The following is a 14956-nucleotide window of genomic DNA, read 5'->3' on the forward strand; positions in this document are numbered from 1 at the left end:
ACGAAAAGTTTGATGTGGTTTGAATGTTCCATAACAATTATTACATTTACGTCTCATGTGTTCTACTTTTGGTTTTGCAAATAGTTTAGCTGTAGTCATTTATTATTTTTGCTCATTGTGTGGAGTGAAATCAATCGTTTCAGGCCGGTGGAAATCTCACAAAAGAGCATTTTCGCCAGTATTATACGTTTAAGAGAAAGAAATGACGTCTAAAGCAAATTTACCGTTTGCATGTGCTCTGAATTTTTCTGGTCGATGTAACACGTATGGCATGTTGATCACTTTACAGTTAGTATCACAGTCTGTACTCGCGACCCTACAAAATCATTGCTGTGATGTAACTACAGTTGTAAATATGTTTAAAAATAGCGAAAGCATACGTTTCTGGCTGCTAACTGTGTCACAAGAAAACATTTGCGCAAGTGTTACACCTTTAACCCAAGGAGATGGTTAGCTACGCCCAAATACCAAGACTGCAGTGGAAAATTAGTGTTACGAAGTCTAACGTAATGTTAGATTGGTGCTTAAGCTCGTAGCGTTTTCGTTTTGCAAGTTGGTTTTCCGGTTGCTATCGTTTATTTATCAATTGCCATTTTTATTTGTAGTTCACAGTTGCTATATGAGTTTTTGTATTGTCATTTTGTCATTTGGAGGTAGTGAGTGTAGTTGTGGACTCTAGAAAATGGAGTGCCAAGTGGAGAAATCAGAACATTTCCGACGGATACTTCTGTTTGAGTTCACAAGAGGGGCGTCAGCAGCCAGAAACATTTGCACTGCTCATGGGTACAACGACATTGGACAGAGAATGACAAGAAAATACTTTTCCGACTTTAAGGAGGATCGTTTTGACATTAGTGTCTCTCCACGCTCAGAAATACATTCGAGGTTTGATGAAGATTGTTTACACTCATTAATCCACAATGGTCCACGTCAATCTACTCGAGAAGTGGCAAATGTGTTGACTGTGATCATTTCATCATCGTCCGACATTCACATGCAATGGCGAAGGTTCAAAAATAGGGTGTATGGGTACCGCATGCTCTAAACCAATACCACAGAAATCAGCGGGTGATCGTGTGTGCATCTTCGCTTGCTCGTCGGCTCGTGAACAACACGGACAATTACTACCCTGCATCGTTACTGACGACGATAAATTGTGTCTTTATGTTGACGTAAGGAAAATGAAGGCTTGGTTGAACCCAAACAAATCAGCAACTAACCGTGGAAAGATCTGCATGCATATAAAAAAGATAATGTTCTGCAGCTGGCGGGACACTGACGGTGTGGTGTACTACGAATTGCTTCCCCGCGGTGTAACCATCACAGCTGACATTTATTGTCAATAACTGAGACGTCTTGCAAACCAAGAGCGAAGAACAGGAATACTACGTGAAGTGATACTACTCCACGAAATCACCCGTCCGCATTCAGCTAGACTGGCAAAAACACTACACAGAAGTTGGGCTTGGAAGTCATTCCGCACCCACCTTATTCAAATGACGTATACTCCTCTATATCGAACAACCTTCACGGAAGCTCCTTTCCGGATGAACATGCGCTCCGAACATGGCTCAACGAGTTCTTCGCCTCAAAGCCACGTGATTTCTACAGTCGTGGAGTCGAACAGCTACCCCAGCGTTGGCAGACTGTTGTAAATAGTGAAGAAGAATGTATTATTGATGACTTAAGTCTGTGTCAAGTGTTGTGTTTATTAAACTTATGGAAAAACGCTACAAATCTAAACACCAACCCAGTAGTTTGAGCTATACGAGTAGCATGTGGATATAATTACACTTTCACTGACTGACCGTTTTCTCTGCTTGTCTTTGCTTCTCAGCTCGTTTGTGGGTAAACCAGTAAACCCCCACCCCAGATTATTTGAAGAATCGAATTCTCATTTATAAACCATTATATCTCACGAGCTATGTGTAGTAAAATGATTTAAGTTTCCAGGTACATTCATGGGTGGTATGTGGATTCTGTCTCCAAAATGTAATACACGTAGATTTGGTAGTACAGAAGTAATAAATTAAACGTCATGTCTAGTGCTGCAATTTTACTACATGAATAGCGAAAATATAATAACCAATTAACTTTTAGTTACGCTGCCCCAAGAGACATGCACAGTTTCTAACTAATATCAGACTTCTTGATGCAACTCTCCATGCTACTCTATCCTGTGAAAGCCTCTTCATCTCCGAATAACTACTACAACCTACATCCTTCTGAATCTGCTTACTATATTCATCTCTTGGTCTCCCTCGACGACATTCAACCCCCTCTCCCCCTCCACACACACACACACACACACACACACACACACACACACACACACACACACACACACACACTCTCTCTCTCTTCTCTTGCTTTCCCCCTACGATTTTTACCCTTCACGCTGCCCTCCAATACTAAACTGGCGATACCTTGACGTCTCACAACGCGTCCTATCAACCTATCCCTTCATTTAATCAAATTATGCCACGAATTTCTCGTCTCCCCAATTATACTCTGTACCTCATTAGTTAGTGATCTATCCAGCTAATCTTCAGCATTCTTCTGTAGCACCACATTTCGAAATTTTCTATTTTCTTCTTGTCTATTCTGTTTGTCGTCCGTGTTTCAGTTACATACGTTCCTACACTCCAGATAAATACCTTCAGAAAAGACTTCCTAATACTTAAATCTATACTCGATGTTAACAAATTTCTCTTCTTCAGAAATGCTTTTCTTGCCATTGCCAGCCTACATTTTATATCCTCCGTACTTCAACATCATCAGTTATTTTGCTTCTCAAATAGCAAAACTCATTTACTACTTCGTCTCATTTCCTAATCTAAATCCCTCAGCATCACAGGATTTCATTCGACTACATTCCATTACCGTTGTTTTGCTTTTGATGACCATCGTATATCCTGCTTACAAGATACTGTCCATTCCGTTCAACTGCTCTTCCAAGTGTTTTGCTGTCTCTGACAGAATTGCAGCCTCATCGGCAAACCTGGAAGTTTTTATTTCTTCTCCCGAACTTTAATTCCTGCCCCAGATTTTTCTTTGGTTTCCTTAATTGCTTGCTCACTGTACAGATTGAATAACATCGAGGATACGCTACAGCCCTATCTCACTCTCTTCTTAACCACTTCTTCCCTTCCATGCCCTCGAGTCTTATAACTGCCGTCTGGTTGCTGTATAGGTTGTAAATAGCCTTTAGCTCCGTGTATATTACCCCTGCTACCTTCAGAACTGCAAAGAGAGTATCCAGTCAACATTGTCAAAATCTTTCTCTAAGTCTACAAATGCTATAAACGTAGGTTTGCCTTTCCATAGCTTAAGATAAGTCTTAGGGTTAGTATTGCGTCTCGTGTCCCTACATTTCTCCGAAATCAATACAGATCTTCCCTGAGGTCGGCTTCTACCAGTTTTTCCATTCTTGTGCGAAGAATTAGTGCCAGTATCTTGTAATCATGACTTATTAGGCTGATAGTTTGGTAATGTTCACATCTGTCAGCAATTGCTTTCTTTGCAATTGGAATTATTTGATTCTTCTTAAGTCTGCTGTAACATCTGGAATTACTGACATGGCCTCTACGAAGATTAAAAATATGCGTACTTTCATCCACACAAAGGAAGTCGCAAATGTGTAGACCTATCGGTAAGATGGAGGCCGCTAATTCCTGGAAACGGCAATGTAAAGCCACGAGAATGCGATAAGAAACGTTTGAAAGGAAACATTACAGTACAGGAACGTATTTTATTATGCATGCAGAGTACACAAGTAAACATTACAATATTAGGAAACGACATTTACTAGAGACAGTGCGTAACTCCTCTATAACATAAGAGGAACAGAACTCCACACCCAGAAGTTTACTGGGGATGCAGGGCGAATGGATGGGGAGGTTACAAATGACTAGCACACGAGATCTGCGTCCGATGCTTTATTTACAGTACAGGGCAGGGTGAGGGTCAGTGTAGCGGGCCACTACGAGTGCTTTCTCTTCTCTAGATATGTGCGGTGCGGTGGGTCGCCGTGCCGGGCTGTGGCGGTAGCTGCCACCGCTGGCGGGACCGGGCCGCGCTCCGTCTACCGGCGCCACGGCTTCATGCCCTGCAACACAACACGGCACAGCACGTCACACGGCAGCAGGCCCACGTCACACAGCTCACTGCAGGCAAAAACATCAGTTACAACTATTTATAAAAGATGTCCGCCGTGCTTAATGCAAGCTTACAGTGGTCCTAAAATCTCCGCAGTTTCGATCCCTTCTTAGGCGTCCGTTCTTATTCTACCAGTTAATCCCAGATTCCTTTGCGAACCGAAATCCCATGTATAAAACACCTTCAAACGTTTGATTATTTACAAATGTTTTAATGTGTTAAATATTTGACGTTAAGCATGTAAGTGGAAAACGTTTGTAAAAGGTTTGAAGGAGTTTGTTGGAGTCAAGTGTACTCATTATGAAACACTGGATATATAGAGTGATTTTTCCCCCCGTGTACAAACTATAGAGATTGATCGATGAGAGAGTACAGAACAAAAAAGGTCTAGTGAACCTATGTCCGGAAATGCATGGTTTCCATGCTGGAGACCATTTATTCAGTCATACTTTGTTACAGATAATGCAGTCCAAACGCTCTGCACCATGCAGCCATACTTACAGTATGCATGGTTTTCTCCTAGAGGGTGGTACTGTACTGTTCCTCAAACGTCATGGCCTAGCCCCCTCTCCTACCATAGTGATTGGTAATGTTATGTCCGATTCACATTTCTGGCTGACTCACCTTGCAGTGGATGTGATACAGCGGTGTACACAGTGGTTCCGTATTCGAGTCGAGAGCTTCCCGACAAATGGGAACTGGCGGCGGGGAGCGAGGTTGTATCAGGAGACTTATCTCCGCGCCGGCCGGGATGGCCGAGCGGTTCTAGGCGCTACAGTCTGGAACCGCGAGACCGCTACAGTCGCAGGTTCGAATCCTGCCTCGGGCATGGCTGTGTGTGATGTCCTTAGGTTAGTTAGGTTTAAGTAGTTCTAAGTTCTAGGGGACTGATGACCTTAGAAGTTAAGTCCCATAGTGCTCAGAGCCATTTGAACCATTTTTTGAACTTATCCCCGCCGACAACAACCACAGAATTCAATGTTTACAACAGTGTTTCGCCGTTTGTCTGAGACAGGGTCTTTTCAGGAAGCGGGAAATCAAGAAGTACGTACCCGACATGTTCGGACACCAGACTTGGAGAAAATGTGATTAACAGTGTAGAAGGCGACCGCCGTGTCAGTACCAGGCAGTTGGGCCGCCATGCAGGGTAAGCCAGATGACCGTGTGGAACACCCTCCATGACAGTTGTTACTACCCTTATGATTTACAGTGTGTGCAGCGCTTATTAGTGACAGACTTTCCACATCGGGAGCAGTTTTGTGACACATTTCTTCACCAAGGATTTTTCACCGGAATTTGTGTCATCCATCCTATTCACAGATGGGTTGGGTTGTTTTGGGGAAGGAGACCAGACAGCGAGGTCATCGGTCTCATCGGATTAGGGAAGGACGGGGAAGGAAGTCGGCCGTGCCCTTTGAAAGGAACCATCCCGTCGTCCTCCCGAATGCGAGTCCAGTGTCTAACCACTGCGCTATTCACGGATGAGGCCACCTGTACGCGGAGTGCTATCTTCAACTTTGGATAACAGTCATCGGTGGCATAGCATGCAGAATCCCCGTGGTACGGTGACAGCGAATCATCAGCATCAGTGCAGCTGGAATGTGTGAGCCGGGATAATTAGCGACCTAGTGTTCAGGATCGCTGGAGCGGCTAAGGCGGTGGGCGGAAATAAATCATTTGTACAATTTTTGTGACGAGGCCATTTATTGGCACAAAATGCATTCAAATGGGCAACACGAGTCAGGCCTAGGGAGGCGAGGGTGAGCCAGAGCGTAGTGGTAGGCGATGCATAGTTTGCATCAAAACTGGTCGAAGTTAATGAATAGCGGCGTCTGCCATTCGAAGTGGCGTTACCTTGTCAGGACACGAGGGAGGTGCGTGATCAAGATTGCCCACCCCGGTGCTGGCTCGCTGTTGCCAGACCGTGGGACGAGGAAATTACAGGCAGCCGAAGCTGCCGGCTAATGCTTGACCGTAATGAGGGAATGAAGTTAATCTTTTGAAATAAATTAACGACAGAATTCCCTACTATCTGCCTGAACCTTACAGTAGTTTGGGACCAGTCTTGCTTCCACGCCACGTAACAGCCTGGAACTATCGGCGTTTCTTGTGGGTGACTTTGCCTCCCCTGCTGGAAGAAGTACCATTGATGATTCGAGTGGGTATGTGGTTGCTGCATGATGGTGCTCCAGCACACTTCGCCGTTAATGTCCGGACTCTTATCAATCGTGTCTTCCCTGCTCGATGGGTCGGACGAGAGGATCCAGTTGATGGCCTGCTCGTTCACCCGATCTCAACCCGTGCAATTTCTGGTTATGGGGCTATCTCAAAAGTATCATGTATGCAGAGCCCTTTCCAGACGTGGAGACACTGGAGCAGCGTATTGATACTGCCTTTGACACTGTTCGGATGCAGCCTGACCGTTGTGAACGTGTGAGACAGAACATGCTACGTCGCTTACACGCATGTGTTGAGGCACATGGAAACCATTTTCAATACATACTGTAAATGTGGCTGCACGGTACAGCGCTTGTTAGACTGCAGTCTCTGTGTAGCATTGTATAATTGAATAAATGGTCTCTAGCGTGGAAACCATGCATTTACGGAGATAAGTTCATCAGAAGTTTTTGGTTCCGTATCCGCTCATCGATTAATCTCCACTGTTTGTACACGGTGGAAAAAATCCCTCCGTGGTATGAGTAATTTGCGCGCTATATTAAGCACACGCTAGTTTTTCATGCATCTTAGTGTTTATGTCGCCGTATCTCTTGAATCATGTGTCGAACAGTAGTGTAATTTTTCAGGTATACTCAGCGATATGCAGGGTGGTTCGGTTGGGGCTACCCATGGATTTTATGCAACCTGAGACGCCCTCAAATACCAGGCGCTAGATTTTCACATTATTTCGCATGATACATGCAAAATGTTAGTCCCACGGAAAAATAAGCAGGACCTTTTTGGATGGCATTCAATATAGTTAAATTTTTTACTGGGATACGTTTCCGCTGGAGGCTTTAGTTTTCCAGTTATTCAAGAAAGATGTACAAAAGTGACCCTCAAACGCGTTTTCTTTAGAACTAGAAACCCGTGGCCTCCGGCGAAAACGTATCCCAATACCAAATTTAATTACATTAAATGTCTTACAAAGTGGTAATGTTCGTTTTTTCTGAAGGACAAATAGTTTGGATGTAGCTAGCGAGAGAATATGAATCTCTTCCATCTGGTTTTTTGAAGCCATTGCGGGCTACATACATTGTGTTGGTACGTGCAGCTCAATCACCTTGTATGTAGATATTGACTGCAAAGTTTGTTACGAATAGAGTAAGTAGTAAAGAAGTAAAATTAAAATATGGTGCCTGATGATGAATTTTTACTGCATGAACAGTGAAAAATGTGGCAAGTAATAAGCTTTTTTCCTTTCACCTTTTTGTGGAGCGTCTTAGCGACTAAAAGTTTCGTTAAGTTTTGAAATTATGAGTAACGTTTGTTGGAAGTCGCCAAATACTCTCATTCTCGAATACTTGATGAATAAATTCCCGGTATTTGCGCGCCGCTATTTCAAGGCAAACTCACAGTTTCTAAGACTTGTCTTACTGCGTTTAACTTTTAGCATAAGAGTGTACCTATAAATGACTGGATTATGTTGATTTTTATTTTATTTTTTAATTCGGTCAGTAATAACGTGAAAAACTGAAAATCAAATTTTCTGGAATCTGTTTCGGGTTCCGGTTCCGGGATAGTCACTTAGTAATACTATAAATGGGCTGCTTACCTGCGTCGACGACATCTGCGCCGCCCGTGTGTGTCACATTCATATCTAACCTAGTGTTTATTATTTCAATAGTTTTGCAGTGCCAACTGCTGTTAAAACAGCAAAGCTCACTTGTCTCGTTTCGTAATCCAATTCCTTCAGCATCGCCAGGTTTACTTCAACTATATTCTCTTATATGTGTTTCAGTTTTGTTTATACTCCTCTTATAACATCGTTTCAAGACACTATCCATTTAGTTTCATTTAATTTACGTCTATGGTCACGAACTTTTTAACAGATTACCGGTTTCGGTCGATAATGACCATCATCAGCCGGCTGAAGTGGCCGTGCGGTTAAAGGCGCTGCAGTCTGGAACCGCAAGACCGCTACGGTCGCAGGTTCGAATCCTGCCTCGGGCATGGATGTTTGTGATGTCCTTAGGTTAGTTAGGTTTAACTGGTTCTAAGTTCTAGGGGACTAATGACCTCAGCAGTTGAGTCCCATAGTGCTCAGAGCCATTTGACCATCATCAGATCTGTTTTATAAAAACAAAATCCTAATGTACTGCATTTAACATTTGACGATGCCACCATGGCTGCAGTACGTTAGGATTTTGTTTTTATAAAACAGATCTGACGATGGTCATTATCGACCGAAACCGCTAATCTTAACAAAAAGTTCGTATCCATAGACGCAAATTAAAGGAAACTTAGTGTATGTATGGGTCACTGTTTTATTCGCGACAGTGTCGCAGCTTGTGAGACTATCCATTTAGTTCAACCGCTCTTCCAAGTCCCCTCTGGCAGAAGTACCGAGCGGGGTAGCGCACAGGGCTGGGTTCACGTTCGGGAGGACGACGGTTCAAATCGCTGCTAGGCCATTTGCATTTAGGTTATCCGTGATTTCCGTAAATCGCTCCACGCAGATGTCGAGATGCTTTCCTTGAAAAGGGCATGACCGATTTCCTTCCTCACCTCTCGTAATCCGAGTTTGTGCTCCATCTGTAATGACCACATTGTAGACGGGACTTAAAATTCTAATGTTCCTTCCTTCTCAACTATCACTTCCCTTCCCTCTATTATAACTGCAGTCTGGTTTTTGTACAAGTTGTAAATAATCTTTCGCTCCTTGTATTTTATCCGTGGTGCCTTCAAGATTTTAGAGTGTCAGAGTAAACACAAAATTTGAAACAACGAGTTAGAGTGGTGTAAAATGACACCCGGGAACGTGCATAGTGCCGTGAAACCAGTAACAGATTTACCGATGATATTAAAACATGCTCTGAAGTGAGAGCATGAGTAGAAAGTGGTAGGCGGACGGAGGGTATGTGTGATGCTACACCCACCTGCACAGGAGTGGGCGGGGCAGCTGCCCTCTTCTTGCGGTACTGCGCAACAGCCAGTGGGCGAGAGAAGTCTGCCAGCCGGTTCGTCTGCATCTGAAACACAAGCACACACAAGGGCTCAGCCGTTATCGTCCCCAAGCCAATGATCGCTCGAGGAGAGCCACAAACTCAGTTCCACAAGAACGGGGGAAGAATTAAATTGTGTGTGTTTCAAGCAGCCCCCATGGTACTCACACGAAGTGATTTAGAGGAATCATGGGAAACCTAATCAATGTGGTTTGAGTTGGATTCTAACCCTGCTCCTTTCGAATATAAGTCCAATAATTTAACGTCAGAGTCACCCAGTCGGGTAAACCAAGCGAAGTTGCTGTCTAGTTTGTGTTCTCTTCTTCCACCTTCGGTATGCCGAGTAGTTTTTGCTAGGGCGGAGGCATGGCTTAGTCCCGTTCCTTTCCGTGTATTGGAAAAATTAGGTACGCCAAGACAAATCTATTCCACTCTCTTTCACACACACACACACACACACACACACACACACACATATATATATATATATATATATATATATATATATATATATATATATATATATATATATACGAGGGCGGTTCAGAAAGTAACCTCCGATTGGTCACAGTGCGGGTTGTGGGGGGAGTAGCGACGCCATCTGTGCGTTCACGCACTCAACAGGTCAGTCGGCATCAAGCCGTGGTCGAGTGAACGTCGTACCTGCGCTAGTCTAGTTTTTGTGGCAGTTTGAAATGTGTGCTGCAATAGAAAACCCCGCCAAATGTGAAGTGCGTGCTGTCATAAGGTTTTTTACAGCCAAAGGATATTCTGCAGCAGCTATTCATCGTGAGCTTTGTGCCGTGTACGGACCAAGAGTTATGAGTGAAGGAGTTGTCCGTGAATGGGTACGTTTATTTAAAAGTGGACGAGAAAACGTTCATGATGAAGAGAGGAGTGGTAGACCATCATTGGTGACTGACGAACTCGTTCAGACAGTTGATGCAAAAGTTCGTGAAAATCGACGTTTCTCAATGTCGGAGTTGTCTACTGGTTTTCCACAGATTTCTAAGACACTCTTGTACGAGATAGTGACAGCAAGATTGGGTTACCGTAAGTTCTGTGCACGATGGGTGCCCAAAATTCTTACCGACCACCACAAAACTCAAAGAATGGCCTCTGCATTAGACTTTCTGTCACGTTATGAGGACGAAGGAGAACCATTGTTAAACAGAATCGTGACCGGTGACGAAACCTGGATTAAGTACGTGAACCCTGAGACAAAAGAACAATCAAAGATGTGGGCACATTCAAATTCGCCTACCAAACCAAGAAAAGCCTCGCAAGATTTTTCTGCCAGAAAACTGATGGCAACGGTGTTTTGGGATGCCAAAGGGGTGTTGTTGGTTGAATTCATGGAACGTGGTACGACCATTAATCAAGACGTGTACTGTGAAACAATAAAAAAGTTACGACGGGCTATACAGAACAAACGCCGTGGTATGCTGACTTCCGGTATCGTTTTTTTGCACGATAACGCCCGTCCTCACTCTGCTCGCAGAACAACGGCCCTTCTTGAGTCCTTCAAGTGGGACGTTATCAACCATCCACCTTACAGCCCAGACCTGGCGCCAAGTGATTATCACCTCTTCATGCATTTGAAGAAATGGCTCGGGTCACAGCGGTTTGATGACGACGAAGAGCTCAAAGATGCGGTCACAGGCTGGCTCCAGGCACAAGCGGGTGATTTTTATGCAGAAGGAATTTCAAAGCTTGTGAAGAGATACGATAAGTGCCTCAATCGCTATGGAGACTATGTAGAAAAATAGTGCAAAGATGTAGTTGTAAGATGTATATATTAAAATATTTTTATTTAACTTGGTGTATTTTTTTAAATCAACCAGAGGTTACTTTCTGAACGGCCCTCGTATATATATATATATATATATATATATATATATATATATATATATATATATATATATATATATATATATAATATTCTGCTTTTTGTTTAATTGTGTATCGCTATGTTAAGTGTGTTTAATGAAATAACTTACTGCATTACCTAAAAAATATTCTTCAAATACGACACGTGCACTTGAAAAACTCCGTGTTTGTCTGCTAATGTAAAATAATTTATAAAAATGCTAATGTTCGTTTCCATTCTTAAATCTTCGAAATTAGTTCACCAATTGCTTTCATATGACAGAATGTTGCCATCGAATTCGCGCATGACGATACGACTGCGAAAAGTTATAATAGGATATTTGACTGTGTTCAGGAAATCATCTTATATTGTTACTTACTTCAGTATCTGTTTGAATCTGCTGACCGTAACATTTATATTCTTACTGTATGAGAGAATGGATTGTGAATGAATCCACAGTCGTTATTTTCGCGTACATTATTACATTTGGCTGATTAATGTTTGTTCACATTCCGCATCAAAAGTGAGAAGAAAGCCAAAATGGGGGAGAAGCATTCATCCAGATCGAAAACGTGCAATTGCAGAATAAAAGGGACTGTCTTAAGGTTCTCACTATTTGCAACTAATGAGAATATTTTCAAGTATTCCTTCGGTGTTCATCGCTTAATTATCAACACCATCTCTTTGCAAATTGCCACTAGAAACAAAATCTTACATACGCACTGCAGGGAAAGTGCCGAAAAAGGGACACAGATCGCTCATGCCTCAGCGAATATTATCATTTTATTCGTAAGTACAGTTGTTTCTTCTGTAGTTTATTCACTAAATGGAAGAGGCTTCAAGGTCTCTTTTTGAATTGTTACATCAAACTGCGTGCCATTGTATACATCTTCAACTTCAAGTAAAACATACTAGATAGGCCGACGTAATCAGCCCCTAAGGCAGTCGGAAAAAAAAGATCCGTGACGCACCAGGGGGGGGGGGGCAAATTGCCCCCATTGCTCCCCCCCCCCCCCCCCCCCCCCACTGGATCCGCCCCTGCCATGCCCCAGGCACGTATATTAAAACGAGGAAAGGCTCTCTCATCTACTATACTTCACACGGAGAAAGAGTAAACTAGCAGCTAGCAGTGCTGTTAACAACTTTCAAATGCGAAACACAAAAGGTCATCTATCACAGAAGTCATCTATAGGGTTTCCCAAACTGTGTTCCAACGAACACTGGTGTTCTGATGGGAGCGAATAAGTGGTCCGCGAAAAACTATCAATAACACAACGTTTTTATGTCGGCTTTTTGATGATACTAATTACGTCTTTAAAACTTCATTATTATTTCTGTGTCATTGTTATGACTTAAAATTGAAGTAATCACTTAGTAAAATACATTTTATGGTGTTTGTTAAAATTTTTGTTAACCTTCGAAGTACACAAGGCGTTCCATTGAAGTACCAAGATTCTCAGAGTGCTCCGTCAGAGGAAAAGTTTGGGAACCGTAAACTCTGCGGCAACACTGAGGCGTTGCCAGAGAGACGTATACAGAATCGCGTAACGTGACTGGCTGTGGCGTCGCTAACCCAAGACAGATGGCGTCAACCCATTGAACAGTGTGTTCTCTCGCCGTACGGACTATGACACAAAATCACTGTATTTTATGGAGTTTGTGAACGGTGTGGAATGGGACCAAATGCAGAAAATTTGGCAAATTTGTCGTTCGTCTTTGACACTGCACCAAAAACCTGACTGTCTTGACTAAAGTTCTTAGAGAAATCACCAAGTAGCAAGAAAAGAGCGATTCTTCTATTTTATCCCCTGGAATATACAATATTCAAAGAGTTCTCGAATAAGTGACCGGGATGTTGAGGCAGAGGTGCACAGTATTTTGTGAGTAGGCTGTGTTGTTATCGTCAGGCGAAATTTGCTTGTCTAAATATTGTCCATTGTACCTCTTTATTCAGATGTGATTTAAATTATCATAGGTACAATAGAATGATCGTGAGTGAAAGTGTAAGATGTCAAGGTAGTTCACCATAAGCTACATTATTGAATTGTTCGTTTCATTCTACAGTACCAACCATTCTTTCTGAAGGTACATTTACGTTGGAACTATGATAAACGATAAGAGAGCTAAAAAGAACGGAGACTGACGCATAGCTTTGCTCTTAACTTTTACGAGGCGTTCATGATGGAGCTTTGATAACGCCGTGGAAATGAGTTTGTTTTGGCTTTGGAATGGAAACAAAGATAGTCCTAAATTTACAACGTAACCCTGTTCATCTGTTTCGTACAGGAGATGCTGAAAAACAATACTGTGTGCGATTAACAACATGTTACTCTTGCGAACCACACTGCATGACTATGAATACACGATAAATTGAGAGCAATGCACACGCTTTATCGAATCGCAATTTCTTCAGGCGTCTGTCTACAGGTCAGTCATTTAACAGTCCAACGTTTGATTTTCGTGCTGGAGATGCAACTATTGCGAGAATCATGAAAGGCAACTAAAGTTACAGGGTAAGATTATCGAATTGTTAAAAACGAAAAGTGTAGACGTCGACGACTTCAGACAAGTGGGTGTAGACGAAACTGCATTCTAATTATTTGTGCTGCCTTAAAAAAATCGAAAATATAATGTTCTTTTGTGTTACAAGGTCTGGCTGGTATTATAAGTTCATAAACGCTTATACTGGTGGATACGGTAAACAAGGCGATGGTGGAACAATTACCCCTTCACCTTTGTTTGTGAATTTGCCAGACAGAAGACTTAAAATTCCTGATGCGAGTGCTTTGGCAAACTGAGATGTAACAAGAATTGTTTAATGTATTCTAGATGGAGAATTTAGCCGTAGAAGAACAAAATTCTATAGATGTGGTCTACGATGTTGACGATGTTGTTAAATGCCATCTTACTGCATAACTTAGTAATTGACAGAATGTGCTGAACACTATCTCATAGGGAAAAGAACTATAGAAGCAATAAATGTTACTAACTGCAGTTATTACTGTGGCAATAAACATTTTCATCTGTGTGCTGGTTTCACTTTAACTGTCACCTCATTCCAATGTACATTGCTCTGAAGGGGAATAACTCGAGCAGTTTATTTCATAACAGACAGAATATTTTACTGAGAGACCGATAAATTTCCGATTTACCCTCGTCAGTCGAGGTGACTTTTGGAAGTTTACAGAATCTAAATCTGCCGAAATGACGACGCATTTTGATCTCCTTTCAGGGCTTTCCCGGAGAAACAGTAAATATTTTTGGAGGTAGTAGCATAGACTAACTAGAAGATTACACTCTGTACAACATGTATCCAATTTTTTCGATTAAACTTATTCCTCGTGTTTGTACTCCAGTTGCTGTACGTTTATTTATCAACTGACATTTTTGTTTTGAAGTTGTGAAGTTGTGCTTAAGTTTACATAAATGAATTTTTCGACTGACTGTGATTGTGATGGTCATTTATTGACCAGTTGTACCATATCGTTTACGCATACCTCATGTACGCTATGTGGTCAAAAGTATCAGGACACCTGGCTGAAAATGACTTAAAAGTTCGTGGCACCCTCCATCGGTAATGCTGGAATTCAATATGGTGTTGGCTTACCATTAGCCTTGATGACAGGTTCCACTCGAGCAGGAATATTTTCAGTCAGGTGCTGGAGGGCTTCTTGGGGAATAACAGCCCATTCTTCACGGAGTGCTGCACTGAGGAGAGGTATCGATGTCTTCAACTGTCGGTGGTCTGTGTCAGACAACAGACGAG

At 42.4% G+C, this 14956-nt stretch overlaps 1 protein-coding gene across 1 annotated transcript in view; it reads right to left on the minus strand.

Annotated features, from left to right (window-relative positions):
• Positions 1-3731: 3731 nt before the first annotated feature.
• Positions 3732-14956, minus strand: part of LOC126236124 (cardioactive peptide) — a 391608-nt gene continuing 380383 nt past the window's right edge. Inside the window, exons 5-6 of the mRNA XM_049945201.1 lie at positions 9255-9347; positions 3732-4108 (exon numbers count right to left, since the gene is read on the minus strand). Coding sequence (XP_049801158.1) covers positions 4085-4108; positions 9255-9347 — 117 coding nt within the window. The 3' untranslated portion in view covers positions 3732-4084. The remainder of the gene's footprint in view (positions 4109-9254; positions 9348-14956) is intronic.

Source organism: Schistocerca nitens, chromosome 1, assembly GCF_023898315.1.
Source record: "Schistocerca nitens isolate TAMUIC-IGC-003100 chromosome 1, iqSchNite1.1, whole genome shotgun sequence".
In the NCBI taxonomy this organism is placed as follows: Eukaryota; Metazoa; Arthropoda; class Insecta; order Orthoptera; family Acrididae; genus Schistocerca; species Schistocerca nitens.